This window comes from Lissotriton vulgaris, chromosome 1_1, assembly GCF_964263255.1.
Source record: "Lissotriton vulgaris chromosome 1_1, aLisVul1.2, whole genome shotgun sequence".
Classification (NCBI taxonomy): Eukaryota; Metazoa; Chordata; class Amphibia; order Caudata; family Salamandridae; genus Lissotriton; species Lissotriton vulgaris.
The window spans coordinates 1663711720-1663733258 of NC_141685.1; the positions used below are offsets into that span (position 1 = coordinate 1663711720).

At 45.0% G+C, this 21539-nt stretch overlaps 1 protein-coding gene across 2 annotated transcripts in view; it reads left to right on the forward strand.

Annotated features, from left to right (window-relative positions):
* The window catches only part of STRIP2 (striatin interacting protein 2), a 184855-nt gene that overhangs the window by 135027 nt on the left and 28289 nt on the right, over positions 1-21539 (forward strand). For both annotated transcript variants that reach the window (XM_086918897.1, XM_086918898.1), the window contains exons 17-18: positions 588-688; positions 2784-2850. In XM_086918897.1, coding sequence (XP_086775023.1) covers positions 588-688; positions 2784-2850 — 168 coding nt within the window. The remainder of the gene's footprint in view (positions 1-587; positions 689-2783; positions 2851-21539) is intronic.

Here is a 21539-nt window from a genome sequence, read left to right on the forward strand (position 1 = left end):
TTGTCCACCCATCTTCAAAACGTGATTTGCACCATTCTGTGCAAAATTTGCATTTTCTTTTCCAGGTTTAAGTATTGCGGCTTTGCTATGAATGCTGTGCAGTTTCATATATTTTTTAACACTGGATGCTTCATAAGCCGTTGCTTACCGTTTGCATTTAAGCAAGGGCACTGAATAAGTAGAATAACTTTGCATACATTTACATTTCGAAAGCCTGAATTCATAAGGTCCTACAGCCTTCTTTTCTTGGGTCATAGGATTTGAAAGAATGGTTGTTTCCTCGTGGAAGAGGAAGCAGATGATACTGTTATATTTAGCAAGGAAGAGGCTCGTGAGATGAGCAAGCGGTTCTTGTCCTTTGTCTATTTCCATGCTATTTGGTCACTCATGCTCTTTAGTCGATACTCGTGAGTGACATTGAGCACGACACTCTTTCAGATGACTGAAGGCTGCATATATATCTCTGCTGAGGGACAGCTAACGCAGGATTTATGAACTAACAGATAGCTTATGCTCTTGAAACATTGCTGCAAAAAATTTCCGTTGCTAATGTTTCTTGGTCCATGTCTCTGTCTTTTCTGAATTAGTTTGAGTATGTTTCACAGCACCTGGTGTTCGCCAACTGCATCCCCCTAATCCTGAAATTCTTCAACCAGAACATCATGTCGTACATCTGTGCTAAGAACAGGTAGGTTCTCGAATCTTGTCACAGCAAGTAAGGGTACAGGAGGGGGATGCATAAAGGGGGAAGCAGAAAAGGAAAGTGTGACCCTATGCACCCAGTTCAAGATTGGTAAACAACACACACACACTTACTTTACTATACATTTTAGTCACAGGGGACATCATTGAGGGAACCCATACCTTGTTACTTTGTTACTGATGACTGTCCAATCCCCTTCTTCCCTGACTGCTGCTCCAGAACTGTGTGCTCTAGAGAGACTTCAATGGCTCTTCCACTGATGGTTCGCCACATTCATGCACTGCACTCGTGTTAAGTTGTTGGAACATTAAGTCCACATCTATGCTAAGGGTGTTGGAGTCCACGAATAACTGAGTGTGGAGCAAGCTTTTTTTGTTTTTCTTATGAGTAGCGGCAATGCGAGAAACGGGATGTCTGGCTTGACATAAGCTAGGTTGACCAAGGAGTCGTTTTTTACCATCATCTTATTCCTGTGTTCGCATATTCCCCACTGTGGATTTGTAGGCTCGACAGAATTCCTAACTTTTTGTTTGAAAACCCAATTAAATGCAGACTTTCACTTTAAGTCCTTACAGATTCAGTTTATCTGCAGACTGCATTTTCACTTCTGCTGTCTGTCCCTGTTTCATCACCTCGCTCCCTCTCTCCTCCACTTCCTCTATTTTAACACAACCTCTGTTCCCTTTACTTCTCTCATCCTTTTTTTATAAATATATCTCACCTCTGACTCCCTACCTATCCCTCCATCTTACGTGTCCAAGCCACCCTGTCTCTATACATCTGTATGAAACTCATCGCTCTTTTTCTGTACTTTGCCCCTGTCTTTCTTGCTTTTCCTTTTTACACTTGTCATCTCTCCTTCTACCCTTTAACAGTCTCCCTCTAAATTTCTTGCTGCATCACTACTCTCGTTAAGTTAGATGTTTTCATATACCGCTTATCATTTTTGGCTCTCTCTCTCACTCTCCACTGTCTACCTTGCATCTCTATACACTTCTTTCTACCTCTTCTCTCTACTTGTCTACCTCTTTAGCTCTCTAACTCATCTCTCTGACATATCTCTCTCTAGCGCTACCCTACCTCTTGGTATGCGCTTCCCTCAATTTTCTAGCGCTCTCGATCACACTCGAAAACCTTACCTGCTTCTCTATTCTTCTTAATACTCTTCCATTTTCTACCTCTGTATCTTTCTTTGGGCTACCTCATCTTTCTCTCTTTACCCTAAATCCATCCATTCATCACTGATCTTACTTCATCTCTATTAAAACATCCTGTTTCCTGCTACTACACCTCTTTCACTAGAACAATCTCCTGACCTTCTGTCTCCCTCCACCTAACAATTCTCATAGCAAAGTCAGAGGCTGTTGTCTAGCCAAAGAAGTTTACACACAGAAAGAAGAGAGGATGGCCAAGGCAGCGGAAGGTAATTAAGGAGGAAATTACCAGATTTCACCCGATGGAATAGTGAAAACCCTAGACACATTGCTTTGATTTTCATCGTTGCAGTAAGGAGGCCAGTTGTGAAAGTGGATTTATTTGTGATTATACCTAACTGGCGACCAAAGCAACACTTTCAAGCACTGTGAGTGTACCTTATGTTAATGCTAAGTGCTATTCATCTAAACATCCACCAGTGTTGTCCTTGTCGTGTTTTTCCTACAATGGGATGAATTAGCTGGTTAGACACTGACTTCTTACTAGTAAAATATTGCTGTTGCAAGACAAAAAAAATCTACATCCAAACAAAAATGAAATGGGTTTATCAATGCCTTTTCTGGATTTCTTTTAGTTCTATGTGGCTGGCAGACACCAGACAGATTGAGCGTTTGGCTATTTTTGATTGCTGACATTTCTGGAAGTTTAACATATAATGCAATATTGGTTGGGGTCGCAATGGCTTGAATTAGCTGCAAATTATAAATAAATGTAAAGATGCTCCTAGCAAGGGGCCCCACAAATCCTTAAAGTGGCTCAGCAGATATGATTCCGAGTGGCAGACAGAGCTAACTTCACATTATGCTCCCGCAGGGCACCTAGAAGTGCTTTCTCTCTGACCGCATTTTCTCCATGTCTTTCACAGTATTTGCATCCTTGATTACCCATACTGCACTGCCCACGAGCTGCCGGAACTGACTGCGGAAAGTCTGGTAAGAAGCACCCAAGGTTAGCAATCTAATGCCAATACTGACAAAACTGATCATTTGGGCTTCTGTATAGTGGGTACATACAGAGATACACTCGCAAGGTAAATGGGCCTATGCAGAAAGATCATTCATGGATAAAATAACAATGCACGCACTCTGTCATGCACATAGATGAGCAGGCGTGTCAGTGCCATGCACAGGGAACATCACTCACATGCTGCAACTCATTCACATAGACCAACAGAAATACAAGGTCACATGCACGTGCGCGCACACACACACAGGGGTTCCTGCATAAATGCAGAGCTGTCGAGTTTTCAGTCTGTTTATGTGTAACACTTTCATGTTTTTAGCATGCTTATGTGTGATATTTTAATGCTTTGTCTGTGACACTTTGAGTGACACTTAAGCACAAGTAGAACTAACCATTTATGTCCATTTAGTTCGCTACATATCTGAAATGAATCATTTTTTGGTAACGTAACGGTTTTCAAACAGGCTTAAAGCAGCTCTATTAGTTATGAAATGCAAATGCAAGGCACCAAGCAGTCCATTTCCAACCACCAGCCCTTGGTGCCAACAGTGTGTGCAGTCCCTGCGCGGTAGGGTTTCTTGGGTGGCACACAGTTACGCGAATAGAAGTGTAAATGGGTCTAAAGGGTAGGTAGCCGCTCATACACAGTGTGCACAAATAGAAGTGTACATGTTAATTCCAGTGCATCTTAACAGTAGAGAAGCTCTGGCACCCACCAGTGACAGGAAGACACCCCAGTATCCAACAGAGACAGCAGGAATGTACTGACGCCCATCACAGACACACAGGGAAGTCCCCCAACCGAAGCGGAAACCCCAGACATCTTAGAAAAGCCACAACAGAGATTTCCCATTCAACCAAAGCCAGGTGAGACTTCAAGTCCCTTCTTTAACTCCCAATGGGAGAAGTAACACCAGAAGTGCTCTTGGAGGCAGAAGGGGTCCATCCTTCAAGACATGGGGTTATGTGGCAGCTAGGTTGCAGGACCCCTCCCTTCCTTGTAACATGCTTACATCCTGATTGAGTGGAGTTTGCATTGCATTCCAATCAGAGGTACACAGAGATTAAATGGTGCTTCCCTGTCTCAAAGTGAGTGAATTTCAAATACTGGTGATGATTGTTCCATTCACTTCAGTCTGTAGAAACCTACAGTACCTGGAAACATTATTGTATTAGTCGTACCAGTTACGTTTTATCGTCATAGTACGATTCAAGGAGCACTGCCTGAAAATCATTTTTTTATAACACAATTGTATTGGTTTTTATAAGCAAAGCCTATCTATCCATGCTACACACCAACACTGTCGGGCAGCGATGGAGTTAAAACTATGTATGATGTATTAAGTTATCTACCTGTGTAGCATCATTATCCAACAGCGAGGCAGGCAAAATGGTGTCCAACACAGCTGCCAAATGGGCCTATGTTGAGTGTTAAGTTTTCAGCCTGTTCTGAACCTTTAGCCAACGTGTTGGATTCTGGGACATATAGTTTCGATGTTAACAGCACATGATGGCATTTATGAGCCCACCCTTTCAAAATACTGATGCCTAAAATGCCATGACTGACTGAAGACGTCATATGGAAGCGCCCTCTTGCTACTTACAATGTTCCGTGAAGTACCCACAGCACAATTTGTGGTGAGGATGAGAGGTTGTGTCTAAAGTAGGTTGTATGCAAATATTGTGAGGAAATTCTGTCATGGCTTTTAGAGTAATGAGGAGGCGAGGTAAAACCCTTCTTTATTCACATAATGGTCTTCACAGAATGGCATTTAACAGCCAAACGTTTGCCTGCTTCCCTCAACATTCTAAAGCAGCGTGTGGCACTCACCACGCGCGCACACAAACACACACAAGGGTGGATGAAAGGAAAGGAGCAATGCAAGGGTTAAGTTATACAATCCAATATTATAACACAGTGAAATATGTTTAGCAGGACATTACATATTTCCATTTTATCAACAACTAGTTCAATACGTAACCTTTGAATCTGACCACTGGGATTGGCTGCAATTGTAGAATAAGAAACATTGCAAGAATTTCCACATGTGCCATTAGCATTGCTTGTTCTGCATTGCTCACTGTTGTTGGCATTTTTGATCAACTCAGGTACACTATCATGAACAGCTATTCCACCACTGGCCATTATCTAATAAAACAGCAGTGCCTTTGGTCTTAACCACACGTCTAGGTTCACTATACTTGCTCATATTAGCTCCTTTTCTAGGAAATGTTACTCTCGCCACATTACCAGCACTGAAAGACATTTCCTTGTCTACATTCCTAGCATCGTAGTTTCTGCACATGCGATTTTGGTGTTTGTCTACCAAGCTTCTCATTTTGGTCTCCTTTTCCTGTGCGTTCTCCTTTTCTCACTTCTTCCCTGTTAAAAACTAGTATGGTTGCAACTGTGTAATGGCTAATCTACCCCTGAGCAACTCGAAGGGAGTTCTACCTGTTGTGTTGTGTGGAGTGATGCAATATGACCATATACTGATTCTAAGGGCCGCCTGTATGGTAATGTGACACCGTAATGCCATCTGAATGCTTTCTTTGATTAGGCAATTGGCCAGTTTTACCGACCTATTGCTTTGGGGTTGATACAAGGATGACCTTATATTTTCTATGCCATTCATTTTCAAGAACGTAACTAGTTCTTGGGACACAAATTGTACTCAATGATCAGAGACTAACTGATGAGGGAAACCCTCCCTACAAAACAATTCCTTCAGATATTTTACCACCTCGAAGGTGGTGGGTTGTGACACAAAATTAACCTCAATCCACTTGGTGAAGTAGTTTACTATAATAACGCATTTCTGGGCGCAAAGCATTCATCGGTTCAATAAAGTTGATTCTGACCTTTATCAAGGGGCCTTCAAGCACCTCAACAGACGACATGGGGCATCAGTGTGTAGTCATGGTTTTATCCACCTTGGCACAGACAGAACAATGACTGACAAACATCTCAACATTGCGGTCCATGAATGGCCACCAATATCTTTCCTTGAGCTTTTATTTTGTTCCTGTCATGCCCATGGGGCCTTCATGTGCGAGGGATATTAACCTACTCCTTAGGGATGCGGGCACAATCAGTGACTCACCACAGAGAATGAGTTCATGAACAATGGTGATGTCATCTTTTATTTCCCAATATGATCTTAACGCTTTGTTCAGTATTTTTTCTTTCGGCCATTCTTTATTTATGTATTTTTCTGTTTCTGCAAATACATTGGAATTTCTCAGGGCCACCATCCACTGATGCCTAGTAACAACACCATTGGATTCTTTACAATCAAACAAATATTCAGCCAGCAAATCATCATCGTCCTAATCTCCCTCACAATCTAATTCACTATCACAAGGTGCTCGCAATAGGTAGTCAGCGGAAACAGTCACGCTGCCATAAATGTGCTCCTTCATAATCCGGTACACTTACAACTTACATGCTTACTTAGCTATTCTTGGGGTATGTTTAGGAGAAGCGTTTCCTTCCAAAATGCTGACCAACAACTTATGCTTTGTGTGAATGATAAACTTCCTGCCCCAAAGGAAATTTTTGAACTTGGTAACCGCCCAGACACAAGCCAGTAGCTCACGTTCAATTACTGAGTACTTTGACTCTGGACCTCTCAGCTTACATGATGCAAATGCAATACTTATTTCCCCATTTTCTGGTTTCTAGCTGAACACCGCCCTCATACCCAATTTTGCTGGCATCCATAGTTCCTATACATTGCAATTTCTCACTGAATGAATGCAGGGATGGTTCTCATTTTATGTCTTTCATGCTTTGCTCACGTTTTTCATCCCATATTAACTTGGCATCTTTCTTTATCAATTTCTGAAGAGTTTCTATCTTTATGGCATAGTTATGTATTAATTTGGTGTAAAATTCACACATGCCAAAAAATGATGAAAGTCCTTACTTGTTGGTTAGTGTTGGTGACTTTGAGATTGCAGATATCAAAGTCGGCTTTGACCAAACACTATGTCCGTGGATGTACCATGTTACAACGCATACCGTTACAACTACCTACCATTACAACGCGACCATTACAACGCATACCATTACAACGCATAGCGCTTTGGGGTGCTGGATAGTGGTAAGTATAATTTACTATTCTAACTCCAGTCCCCGTGGACCCTAGGGAAGGTGTTGGATAGTAAATTATACTTATTCCCTATCCTATAGCGCCCCCCAGCGCAATGCGTTGTAATGGTATGCGTTGTAAAAGTCGCGTTGTAATGGTAGTGCGGAGTAACGAATGCGTTGTAACAGGTGCATACCATGTCCGTCAATGAGATACTCAAGGTATTCAACTGTTTCTCTGAGAAATTTACATTTGTCTTTCTTTAATGTTAGACTAGTGTCTTACATCTTTTGTATAAACTTCCGTAAAATAAACATGTGTTCTTACTCTGTTTTGCTGTAAATTAGTATGTCATTTTGAAATTACCGTACGCCTTACACGCTTGAGAAAAGTTGTATCATTACACGTTGAAAGGCAGCAGATGCTGAACACAGCCCAAAAGGCAATCTGTGAAACTGGTAAGCTCCTTTAGGAGGGATAAACGCAGTGTAATATTTTGACCCTTCTTCTAATTGTATTTGATGCACTGAAGTCTAGCATTGTAAAGACGTTTGCTTACGCCAATGTCATCACCTTTCATTTATTAGAGGAAAGGGCTGACAATCAGCTACAACATGGCGGTTATGTTGGGGAAGATAATTGCATAGACTGATTGAGCCATTCTTCCTTTTTGCATTAACAACAGGTGATAACCACTCCAAAGCGTTGATTGGTTCAATTATTCCATTGTCACACCAATCCTTTAGAATGTCTGACCTCAATGTGGTCTGGCAAAGGTACGCTCCTTACACGTTGCTTGACAAGCTACGTGTTTTTTCTTTCAATGATCTCATGTTTAAAATTCTTTAAGCAGCCAAGTTTCTCACTGACTACCCTTTTGTAAACTTCAAGAATTGTATCTAAATTGGCCTCTTGAATGCTGATCACATAAGGAGGTTAGCATGGATTAATTAACATTCTTAGCTTCTGCTGTTCCAACCAGCCGAGAATATTAATATTGTAGTCTACGACGTACATTTTGGTTAAAGTAGTTTTCTCCTTGAATTTCAATTTGGCGTTAAATACGCCTTCATTCTTTTTTTTTTGTGGGCCCCATAGGCTCCTGGGATGATCCTGATGGTTTTGCATCCTAAGTTATTGTAGGTGTTTTTTTTATAGAATGGTGATTTCGGACCCAGTGCCCACTAGCATTTCCACACTTTCTCTATTCACTAGAGCACCGCATTTTGGTTGATTCTGTATATCTTCCTTGTTGATGGTGGCCAGAAGTAATACTACCTTTTCCATCATTTCACTGTCATCTAAGTCTTCCTCTGACTTAGATTCTTCCCCCCTGAAGACCTTCTTGAAGCAAGAGGTTTTGCAAACCTTGAGAAAATGTCCTGTCTTTCCACATCCCTTGCAGATTTGGCCTAAAGCAGCACATCCTTTTTTAGATGCCAGTGGGCACTGGATCCGCAACAATAGCATGCCAGTTCGTTGTCGCTTGAATTTGAATTGCTATTTTTGCAATTCTTTCTGCATTGGTGTGTACACTTCTCCGTCTTTGTGTACTAGATTGACTTCCACATGATGTTTGTCAGGGTTGCGCAATAACTTCAATCCCTAGGCAGACCTTTCAATGCTCTTTATAGTAGAAATCACCTTCTTCAGGGTAATATTGCAATGACACTATAGTTTATCTCGTGCTTTCACACAAGTGGTGCGGATCAACACCTGATCACTAATCATTTGATCCAGACTGAAGGAGCATGCTGTAGCCAGCATCCTTAAAGTTGCTATATAAGACTGGATTCACCAGGTGTTTGATAGCTGTAGTAAAAAGTGTACCTTTCCATTATAACACTCATAGTTGTATCAAAATAATTCTTCACTCTAGCAGGGGAGACGGAGCACTGGTTTTGGGTGTGTGTGCAGACCCCAGGGGCTAAGCTGAAGTCTAGTGTCCCTAGTCCCTGCCCTGATAGTCAGCCTGCCTTACAATACATTGGAGGCTGCCAAAAATTGCAAGGCTCTGTGGGTCAGGTGACATAAGGCACTTAGGCGCCAGCCCATCGGCCAATGCCCGACTGCCCGTCTTCCCCTTCCGACCCTGACTCCTCCCTCCTCGTCACACCAGGGAGGAGCCGCTCCGATTGGAAGCTTGGGAGACTCTATGGGCGCTGTCTTACATCACAGCAGCGATGATTGAAAGTGCTGATGGTAGCACAACATGGCGATCCCGTAATCATCGCCAAAAATAACAGTGTATTAACAAGGATACAGAAGCCAGGTAAAACACTTCTTTATTTACGTACACACACACAAGGGTGGATGAAAGGGAAGGAGCGATGCAAGGGTTAAGTCACAATATCAAATATTATAACACAGTGAAATATGTTTAACAGGAAGTTGCACTTTGTAACAATAAGTTGAGACAAATGAATGGGAAATGTGTTTCTTGCATGTCTCTGCGTTTGGTACGGTGAAGATCTGTGGTAATGTCCTTCATTAAAATGTCGTTGTCAATATTCTATTTCTCTTTTCTTCAGTTTCCATTATTTTGAGTGTATCCAGGAGCTTTTATTTAAAAACTGAGCTTGTGTTCCTGCACTGTTTCTGACACGAAAGCTGTTACTAGAGCTGAGACTTAACTGTGAATCTGTAAGACTGATTATATTCAGTTTGTGATTTCCGTTCACCCCATTACAAACAACAGATGTCTAACAGGTGTTGAGTGAGATATGTCTTAGGTGATGCTTGCATGGGCTCAGCTGGCCTAGGGACCCGAGAGAGCCCAGAGGGCCCTATAGGCCCTGGAGACACAGAGAGAGAGATCAGGTCTTAGGGTCAGACAAAGATTGTACAGGGTCTAAAGGGCTTGAAGAGCACTGAGAGGGTACAGGCACCAGTAAGCCCCAGGAGCACTGAAAGAGAGGACAGGACAGGGACCAGCAGGCCTAGGAGACAGAGAGAGAAAGAGAGAGATAGGATGTAGCCTTACAGCTAGAGCGGTCGACCTCGAAGCTGGAGAACTGGGATCGAGTCGCGGCAATGATGCTCAACATCCTGTGATTCTGGGCAAATCACTTAATCTCCCCGTGCCTAACAAAAATGAATGTGTCCATCTGTAGGGAAACTGGTGCAATGTAAAGCGCTCTGATACCTGAAATCTTCGGATCTAGTTCACGCTATATAAAACTCTAAAAAATAAATAAAACATTTAAAAAAAGAGAGAGATAGCGCACAGGACCAGCATGCATAGGAGAGAGAGAAAGGGAGAGATATGGACCACAGGGGCCAGCAGGCATAGGGGACAGGCAGAGACCACAGGGAACAGCTGTGATGAGGAGCACTGAGAGGAAGGACAGGGCAGGAACCAGCTGCCATAAGGGGCAAAGAGAGAGAGAGCGCACAGGGACCAGCATGCATAAGGATATTTACAACAAGGGGTGGTGAGGGACAGAGTCTCTGAATTAAGCAGAAAACTCTCACCCAGTCAAGAGATCAGGGCTAGATCCAACACCGTTTTTTAGCTCACTGCACCATCCCAGTTTCAGAACCTGGCTGTATGCAAATTAGTCTGTTCCTGTCCCAGTGCATGATGGGAACAGGGCAAACCAAACTACAAAAGCCAATTCTTACACTGGGAAGGAAACAAGCTCCCGGGGACCGGTTTCTGGCATTACAGCCGTCTTCGGCCCGGTTTGCTTGAATCCTGATGGTGCAATGAGCAAGGGACTCATGTCTGAGTATACCCTTCCACGCTTAGGGTGGACAAAAATATTTACAACAAGGGGTGGTGAGCGACAGAGTCTCTGAATTAAGCAGAAAACTCTCACCCAGTCAAGAGATCAGGGCTAGATCCAACACCGTTTTTTAGCTCACTGCACCATCCCAGTTTCAGAACCTGGCTGTATGCAAATTAGTCTGTTCCTGTCCCAGTGCATGATGGGAACAGGGCAAACCAAACTACAAAAGCCAATTCTTACACTGGGAAGGAAATAAGCTCCCGGGGACCGGTTTCTGGCATTACAGCCGTCTTCGGCCCGGTTTGCTTGAATCCTGATGGTGCAATGAGCAAGGGACTCATGTCTGAGTATAACCTTCCACGCTTAGGGTGGACAAAAATATTTACAACAAGGGGTGGTGAGGGACAGAGTCTCTGAATTAAGCAGAAAACTCTCACCCAGTCAAGAGATCAGGGCTAGATCCAACACCGTTTTTTAGCTCACTGCACCATCCCAGTTTCAGAACCTGGCTGTATGCAAATTAGTCTGTTCCTGTCCCAGCTCATTGCACCATCAGGATTCAAGCAAGCCGGGCCGAAGACGGCTGAAATGCCAGAAACCGGTCCCCGGTAGCTTGTTTCCTTCCCAGTATAAGAATTGGCTTGGTAGTTTGGTCTGCCCTGTTCCCATGATGCACTGGGCCAGGGTCAGACTAATTTGCATATAGCCAAGTTCTGAGCTGGGATGGTGCAGTGAGCTAAAAAACGGTGATGGATCAAGCCCTGATCTTTGGACTGGGTAAGAGTGGTCTGCTTAATTCAGACACTCTGTTCATCACCACCCCCTTTTCTGAATCATTTTTGTCCACCATAAGCGTGAAAGGGTATACTCAGATGTGAGTCCCTAGCTCATTGCACCATCAGGATTCAAGCAAGCCGGGCCGAAGATGGCTGAAATGCCAGAAACCGGTCCCCGGTAGCTTGTTTCCTTCCCAGTATAAGAATTGGCTTGGTAGTTTGGTCTGCCCTGTTCCCATGATGCACTGGGCCAGGGTCAGACTAATTTGCATATAGCCAAGTTCTGAGCTGGGATGGTGCAGTGAGCTAAAAAACGGTGATGGATCAAGCCCTGATCTTTGGACTGGGTAAGAGTGGTCTGCTTAATTCAGACACTCTGTTCATCACCACCCCCTTTTCTGAATCATTTTTGTCCACCATAAGCGTGGAAGGGTATACTCAGATGTGAGTATCCCAGTCTACTGCCTGCACTTCCCTAGTTCTTGTCAAAATAGTGTGTTAGTGCCTCGCCCACTGTCGCCACAGGTGGGGGGTGTCTGTCAATGCCTCCACTCTGAGCTGCCATAGTGGGACCACGGGTCATCCGCACTCCCCGCTCCCAAAGCTCATCAAGATGGGGAGCGGTCCAACAGGTATCAGGCCAAAAAGGATATCTCTGTCACCCTCTGCATCATACCGGCAGACATGAAGCAGTAGTCTAACTGGCTGTGTGTCCCCACAGCAGGCATCTAGCAAGATTACACCTTCTGTTGCATATGACTTTCTGGCCAAATATTCACCATGTGGAGGCCCTGTAGTGTGCCATGTCAGTAGCAGTTTGGGACAGCTCGCAATCAATCGCCCCATTGAGGATGCAATTGCAGTCACCTACCGTAATAAGGTCTACTGTTAAATACACCAAGGCCGCTGCCACTACCCCAGTGTAAAAGTGTGGACAATCATTATTAGATACGTAGACATTCAATATGCATATTTCCCTGCCGTCCAGAGCCCCAAACAAGATCACATATCTCCCTTCTGGGTCAAGCACATGTTCCTTGTGTTGGAATGTGATCCGGGGGGGCCACCCAATTAATGTACCCCAGCTGTACCCAGAGCAGGAGGTGGGATACAGTTATCCCCTCCACCTCTTCCGGAGGCCAAGGATACAGTCCCTCTGCCCCCCGCCCCCGACATGAGTTTCCTGCAGGAGGACTATGGGCACTCCAGATAAGCATACACTCTGTGATTTTCTTCTAGTTGGCCAGTCCTCTGCCGTTCTACATTCTGAGTTTAATCAATTCACCCACCATAACCTTACTCTACTGGTTCGGCCCGGGGCCTAGCCCAACTGGACCAATCTACAGCTATCCTCTTCCCTAGCTCTAGCGGGGGGCAGAGGCCAGGACCACACATTACAAGAGCTGCATACAATTCCCAAGAAAAACAAACAGTTAGGAACAGAACATTCCCTCAACTCCCCCCATCCCTTGGAGAGCATTGCCAAATCACCCAGTTCAGCAACAAGCAGACCGGGAACTAGCGTCCACTACCCTATTCTTGTGTATCAATAACAAAACAAGAGAAACAGTCCTTTAGTTACCAGACCTTTTGCTTTGCTAGAGGGCAGAGCCCAATGGAAGTCGCTAGGCCAAGGCTCTCAAACGTCCCCCCTGTCCACACACCTCTCCCCGTTCCCTCCTGCTATCATATGAAACTATACAGGGTGGAAACTCGTGGTGTACCCCGGTGGGGCCACCCTCCCAACTGCCCAGAAATGATACGAGCATCAAACGCAGCACTCAGAAATCCTCAGTCCAAGAGGTGCCACTCTGTTTTCGGAGGCCAGCCGAGTGCTCTATGTACTTGGAGCCACGCAACCTCTCCCTGAAGGATCTCAGTGAAGACACTCCGCCAAGGTGTCCAACCAGTTGCTGGCCTCCTATGGGGTGAAAAAGAATAACATTTTCCCTCCGTATAGCACAAGCAGTTTTGCCGGGTACAACAGGTTATATTTGAGGTTGACATCTCTTATACGATTCTTGATAAACAGGAACGTTTTGCTTTGGTTCTGTACCTTTTGGGTATAGCCTTGAAAGACCCAGATCGATTTCCCTTCCAATTGCCGTGGGCCCTACACCCAGATGTGTTGCAGTATGATATCTTGGTCCCAAAAATTGAACAGATGGTTGATCAGGGCCCTTGGTTGCACCACAGGTTTTGCATAGGAGAGAGTTTCCAATGGCCTGTTCAATCATGACAATGTTGGATAGTCTCTTAGGGTGCAGGGGATTTGTAATCCCGTCCTCTAGGAACAGTTCAGCCAATTGTCCCCTCCCTTCTCCGGAAACCCTACAAATCTAAGATTCTTTTTTCAGGACCGCCCCTCCGCATTCTCAATCCTTTCATCCAACCGGGCCATCAGCTCTGTAGAGTTCGCACACTGCAACTTAATGTGCGCATTTCTCATAAGTCCACCATGTTTTCCTCTGCCACGATGACCTGATCTGCCATCTTCCGTAGGTCTACTTGCAGGAGGTAGACCTCAATCGTTACTGAGTATGGGTCCTCCAGGGCACCACAGGTGCTGCCATCATCTCATAGAGACACCAGTGGAGTCAAGGCCCCATCATATCTACCAGTTCAGGCCCTGTGGCCGAGTCGCCACCTCAGCAGGCCTGGTGCTGTGTATCTCTGGGGACACTCCCTCTCAAAATCCAGTCGGGTGTCCAAACTCCTCCTTCACCCCTGTGGCAGTTTCTTTGTCTGCTCTTGGTGGTCTCGTCAACAGGATCAGACTTCACTATCCCCAAAGGCCTAGCACAGTCTATCCCTGCAAAATGTGCTGCTCCTAGGCCGCACAGAAGGGACTCACCTTGAGTATTCCTGGCTTCAACCTGACCATTCAGCTGGTATTCCACATTCCATCGGGCAGGCAGACCACCTGTCCGCTCCTCAGACAATCAAGGAGGCCATGGGTCGGCCCCCTTCTCCCAGCCCCCGTTTCCACCCTTAGCCGTAACGGCCACACTCACTGCTGTCTAGGCTCGTTGGAGGAAATGCAGCGAGCATGTCCCCACAGCCATCGCTCCCATCCAGCTGTGGGACCGTCCACTCTCTCTTCAGCGGCTACCCCACTCCATGCCACTGGACAGGGAAGGAGAGCAGGCCCGCCATCCACACCTTCTGGCCTCGGACGGGCCGCCGGATATGTTCGGGCCCGCTGTCTTCTACAAAACGTACTGGTCGAGCGCCGACGATGACCTAGCCCTCCGCTCCATGCACCTCTGTTTCTGGGAGCTACTCAGGGTCCCGGAAAGTAGTCCGTCTCCCTCTTCAGGGCTGTCCTTAGAACGTATTTGCGCAGACATTTGCTATGACAGTATGTGCTTATTTCAATGTTGGTCTTTCTGCGCAACCTTACTGTATCAAGTGATCACTTTCAAAGAGGCGCAACAGGCCTTGCCTTCATCAAAGATTTCATTTCATTCGACCCATTGTCAGCAGGCAAATGTAAACTCAGATTAATTCAAATATCTGAGAGCCTACAAGAGTAAAATAATTCAAAAGAATGTGAATAGCTGCTGTCCTTTTCATCTATGGTTTCAAACAATGTGAATAGAAATCATCTGTAATCCCTTTCGAAGCAGGAATATGAAAATACGTCGATTTTGTCAACAGGATACTTGCCAAATTAATATTGTTTGGAGAAGTGTAAATCTGGTACAGTTAATATAGGCACGGTTAAGTGCAAGAATTGTTGCTGGATGTTTCACCATACCCCAGGAACCTTGTTTTTAGTCCTAGACGTCAGTTGAACAAATCAGAGGCTTCTCAGAGTTGTATTCTTCATTGGAAGCATACGAAGGAGGCCTAACAATGACGACTCCAAAGAGGGCAAGACATGGAACTACATGGAGTATGACAGCACCAGTGGACGTGATTTCATTCTTTCGGGGAGAGGCCTGTAGCGTCGCGCTACAATGAACACACACACTGCTTATTCCTTAACACTGGAGCTTTATTCCATACAACTGGTATCGACCCTGTCCCTACTCTAACTGACCCCTTCCTGTCCGGTCCCCGCCTCTTCCCCTCTGCCCACCTAACTCCGCCCACCCAGCTACTGAACTGCTAACTTCTAACTTCTTTACATCTCCTCCTTTCTTAGTAAAGTGGCAAATAAAGTAGACCTCAGTCCATCTCCGCAATCAGTCTCTTGGGAGGTTGCACGTGACGCCTGGGTCTCGTTGGAGCGAGCCCAGTGCTCTGTTCCGGAGGTCCTTCTGTTGGCGAATGTCTAGCACTTGGAGTGACAGTCTCAGGGTTGTCCTGGTCCACAGACGTAGAAGCCAAGGTGGTACTGGCATGGTTTTCAGGAGAGCACTTCTTGAAATGAGAAGCGTTGCGGGTGACTCGCCGGGTCTCAGATTCTGCAGTCACCATGGTGCCCTTTTGTTGGACAACTGTTAGGGGCTCATCCTTGAAACTGTGGTAAATATTTAATTACCGTCCTAATTTCTATGCAGGTAAGTACTATAAAATAACTCAGTCGGAAAGAAAGAGACAGAGTCCGTGGTGTTAGAGTTCTAAGGGGTTTTATTCCTTAAAAAGGAATGGTTCAGAACCGGATATCATGTTCCTGACACCGCTGGGGTTCAGGAAGGGATAGAGCATACTTTATTGACAATACATAACTTTTATACTTAATGCACAGAATGGTAACCAATACAGAAGGCGTAACAGCTGAGAGAAACGAGATAAGGACACACACGTGTTAGCAATACGTAATCAGAAGGCGTGAACTAGGGCGTACACAGAGGTGTGTGCTAGAAACGTCACATGAAAGTGTCACAAGTGGGTGGGTACATAGCAGAATCTTGCAATGTCAGCAGAAATCTGAGGTCTGGATGCGCGCGCAGCTGCATGACGTGTGATTGACGTGAAGCTGGAGGGTGCAGGGGACTTGACATTTACACTAGAGGAAAGAGACAGAAGTCTGGCATGTCAGATCAACTCGTTCCTATATCATATCTGATATCTGATGTTTGGGAACCATATTATCTGGAAGGAAAGGTCTCTTGGGCAGAGGCTATCCTATACTGACTATGAATGCGTGCATATGTGCCTACGTGTCTGTGTGTAAAGCGAGGGGGCCATGGGCCTACCATGGTAACGGGAGCTATGAATTACTTGCATGGAGACAGAAAGGCCGGGCCCTTTGCTCTGGCAGTAAGAATCCAATATAACAGGTACCATCCCAATCTAGTGGCAAACGTATGTATGCTGTCTGACCACAAATGAAGTAGGAATGACGAGTGGCTTTGAACGTGGACTTGCCCTTATCACTAAATTCGATCACAGTAGTACATTTACTATGACCCAGGTGTACTGAACCATTCTTTCTGGCACATAATTCACCCTTGACTGGTAATACTGACATAGTGGGCAAGTCTGGCTTGGTTTCGGATTCAACATTCAGAATCATGAGGTTAAGTGTAAAATTTCCTAATCCATATACTTCATTTTCTAGATCAGTCCCTGTCCTTTTGGGAAGTCCCTCCTTGTCAGGATAACATACTTTATGCAGAACTGTGTTCAGGTTTCCCCATACCCAGTTACCCTGATAAACTACGGAATTTGAATCTAAGGAATTAATCAAACTAAACCATGCGCCACATGAACCATTGTGTGTGAACGGGTACGGGAAAAGGGGCAGAACTCCCTCATATTTCTGGTAGGGAGGGAGTCGGCCACATATCCAACAATTTGTAGCGTTGCTGGTCTGATGAGAGTGATGTAACATACTAATGAATGTATTGTTGCGCAGCGCAAGTCGGTAAGACAACTCGTGAGGCGGTAATTCGCTGAAAGAATGCTCGGCAGTGTTATTAGAAGAAGAATGTGCACGTGTAGCAATAGGAAAATAGATATGCAAAATTACACTTGTGACAATAATCGTAAGACTTAAAGAAAACATGATCCATAAGGTAACAATACAGTAACTTTTGAGAGATTTGCAATATCGTTGCTTCTTGATCTGTTTCTCTCTATCTCTCTCTCTATTGGGGTCTAGGGGATACATGTCAGAAACTATTTAACCGATTCACCTAGGGGAGGACTTAAACAATTAAACTGTCTGACTTGCTAGACCGCAACTTTGATTTATACTCCTCTTGCAGAGTTTTCTCTACCATGGGAAGTTTAGAGTCACTAGAATCTGGGCAGTCCTTTGAAGGGGTGGAAGAGTCAGTCTCTGGCAACAGTTCATTACATTTTTTAACGTGACTCGAATGAATCCACCCCTTACGGCCTTCAACTTTGATTGCAGTCCTCGTGGTCAGAAGGACGAGCTTCGGCTCCTGCCAGCGGGGCTCCAGCGGACTCCTCCTATCGAAATTTCGCACTAGTACAGTATCCCCGGGACGGACATCGTGTGGCTTTACATCAGTGTTCTCGGGAAAAGCTGCAGCAACCTGTGAACGACATGATTGGAGTGCAGACATCAAGGAGGCAAGGTAGTCTGTCAGCATATTACAATCAACATCAGTTATTTTCATAGGCATGGGCGTCCCCCACATATTTGGTGGCCTGCCAAAGACCACTTCATACGGGGATAGTCCTGATCTCGAATGTGGGACCATTCTCATATAGAATAGTGCAACTGGCAGGGCGACTATCCAGTCGACCCCTTTCTCTTTACATATTTTAGCAAGGCGGGTTTTCAGTGTCTGATTGTGCCTCTCTACAAGGCCAGCTGCCTCGGGATGTCGGACGCAATGGAATTTCCACTGATATCCTAGCAAGAGTGAAACCTGCTTCATAAGCTCGGATGAGAATGGCTGTCCGTTATCTGAGTACACGATACGAGGCAAGCCGTACCGTGGGAAGAATTCTCGAACCAGCTGCTCGGCAGTGGTCGGGGCAGTGTAATCTGGGACTGGATATGCTTCTGTCCAACGGGAAAGTGCACAGACAACTACGAGGACGTACTTGAATCCTCGACAACGTTCCATCTGGATATAATCCATCTGGAGGACTTCAAAAGGGTGATCGGGAGGATGAAATCCACCTTGCTCTACAGGGACGCTTTTACCTGGATTGAACTGACAACAGATCATGCAAGTACGCACTTTCTGTTTTGCTGCTGCTCGTAAATGTTTGTTGTACCAGAGATTCTGTAAACTGTCTAACATAGCTTTTTCTCCTAAGTGTGCTGGACTATGTGCTGTATTAATTATGACTTGAACCATAGAGTCGGGGAGAAACCATGTGGCTTTCCCTTTTGTCACCCATCCCTGGTCTGTCTGGATCCCTCCTAGTTCAGTCCATTTCTTGATTTCGTCTGGAGTAGCATGTGTCTGAATATCAATTACATCTAGTGTGGGATCCTTAACTGTCATACAGTGTGTCGGTACTATTGTCTTTGTCAGATCAGTTGTCTGGGTGTGAGTCAATGCTGTATGTTTTGCTGTTTGGTCTGCCAGGTCGTTACCCTGGGAAATAGAATCTGTAACTCTAGTATGTGCTTTACACTTCATGATGGATATGCCTGAAGGCAGATGTATTGCTTCTAATAGTGCTTGAATGAGGGGACCGTGTTGGATCTTGGCTCCGTGAGAGGTCAAGAAACCTCGTTCTTGCCATAACATTCCGAAGTCGTGTACAACTCCGAAGGCATAACGTGAATCTGTGTATATGTTAACATTCCTGTTCTTGGCTAGTATACAGGCTCGGGTCAGAGCGATAAGCTCTGCTGCTTGAGCGGACAGTATATCAATACGGTGTGTTTCTTTGACTTCAGTTTCAGTGGTCACTGCATATGCGGCCACTAATTCTCCTGTGCTTGTTCTCATACATGAACCGTCCACGTAAAGTGTCAGGTCTGGATTAGTCAGTGCAACATCTGTCAAGTCTCATCGGGGCTTTGTTACTGCATTAATGATCTCTATACAATCATGCGGGGCTGAATCTGTCATAATCGAGGGTAACAATGTGGCAGGATTGAGTATGTTACAGCGTCTGATTTCTATGTGTGGCTGGAATAACGTCAGCTCATAACCTGTCAATCGTGCTATAGTCCGGTGTTGAGTCTGTGTTCTATTTAGCAGGACTTCTACAGAATGTGGAACTTGTACTGTCAATGGATGTCCTAATACTATTGAATCGCTTTGTCTGATTGCTAGAGCTGTCGCTGCAACTGATTTTAAGCACGCAGTCAGAGCCTGGGCCACTGGATCTAATGTACTTGAAAAATAAGCGCAAGGCTTATGTGAACCTGCTTGATCTTGTGTGAGGACAGACAACGCTGTACCATCACGTTCTGTAACAAAAAGTGTAAAAGGTTTGCTGTAACATGGTGTCGCTAAAACTGGTGCTTGACATAAAGCTTTCTTTAATTCCTCAAAAGCCTGTGTATGTTCCTGAGTCCAAGGGAGGACAGTCGAAGTCGCTGCCTCCTGTGTTGTCAACTGTATCAGTGGTTTAGCTAGAAATGCATACTGAGGAATCCATTGTCTGCAGTACGAGGTGAGGCCTATAAAGGCCTGCACTTCCTTTTGTGTCTTGGGTTGTGGTAACTGTGCAATTAACTGAATGCGATCAGGTGTGAGCTGTCTCCCCCACTTGGACAGCAAGTGCCCAAGGTACACCACTTGCTGAACACAGAATTGTAGCTTCGAAGGAGACACCTTGTGTCCCTTGTCAGCCAGAAAATGTAAAACTGTCAGTGATGCTTGTTCACATTCGGGTTCACTTCGTGCGGTGATCAGCAGATCATCGACGTACTGTAGTAAGGCAGTGTTAACTGGCATTTGGATACAGTCAAGTTGTCTTTTCAGTGCTTGGCTATAGATGCTGGGGCTTTCTGTGAATCCTTGAGGTGCGCGTGAAAATTTGAAGCTTCGGCCATTTAAACAGAATCCGAAGAGATATTGGCTCTCCGGATCAATGGGTACACTGAAGAAGGCGTTCTTGAGGTCAATTACAGTAAAGAACGTCGCCTCTGAATCAATAGCAGTCAATAATGATGAGATGTCGGGAACCACAGGATACTGTGGTACAATGCATTTATTCAGTTCTCGTAAATCAATCACCAGCCGATATACAGGCGGTGCATTGGGATCAGTACGTTTAAGAATCGGAATGATAGGGGAATTACAGATATTGGAGTCGGTTTCTACGACCACTCCTTGGGCAATGAGCTCTTCAATGATTTCCAGTAAAGCCACTACAGCATCGGGTGGTAACTTGTATTGTCTGATTCTGGGTAATACAACTCCTGGCTTGAGTGTAACACGGTATGGTGTGATGTGCATACAACCTACATCGGTTGGGCCTTGTGCCCACAGGTGTTTCGGTACATTTTTCAATCTGACATCAAACTCTCGTAGTACATAGTGACCCTTAAAGTCACGTAAGAAAAGTGTAACTCCCTCCGGAGAACAACATATCACTGCTCCTAGAGCCTTCAGTGTCTTGATACCTAGCAAGTTTTCTGGACATGATTTCGTGAGTAACAGGTCTGTAACACGTGATAATGGACCTACTGCTAGGGGGACAGGTTTTGATACTTCATTTACAATAGGCTGTCCTGAAAAACCAAGGGAAACATTCTGTGAGCCTGAGAGGGGTACCCCTGGAACTTCGTCATGACTGATCGTGGTGCGACTTGCCCCTGTGTCAATTAGAAACTTTCTGTCTTTTCCCAATACTTGACTATGTACATAAGGACCCTCTTGATCTACAGGAATTTCAATAAGAGGCAAGCCAACCTCCCTCTCTAGGCTGTTTCATGTGTATCGCTGATAATCGGGATAATCAGATTGGGCATACTGGTACATCTGCTGTGAAACTTGCTGCGTCGCGGCAATAGGCTGTGGCTGTGATACCGCTACGGTCTGTACTGTCTGAGGTGGAGCATGCGTAGGCTGTATGTTCTGGGAAGTCTGTTGCTGGACCTGATCTTGTCTAGGCTGACGTGGTCTTTCTTTAGTTTTACCTGTTGCTATATTATATTTTAGGACCGAACATTCATGTACGTAGTGACCTGGCTGCTTGCAATAGTTGCATGTCCCTT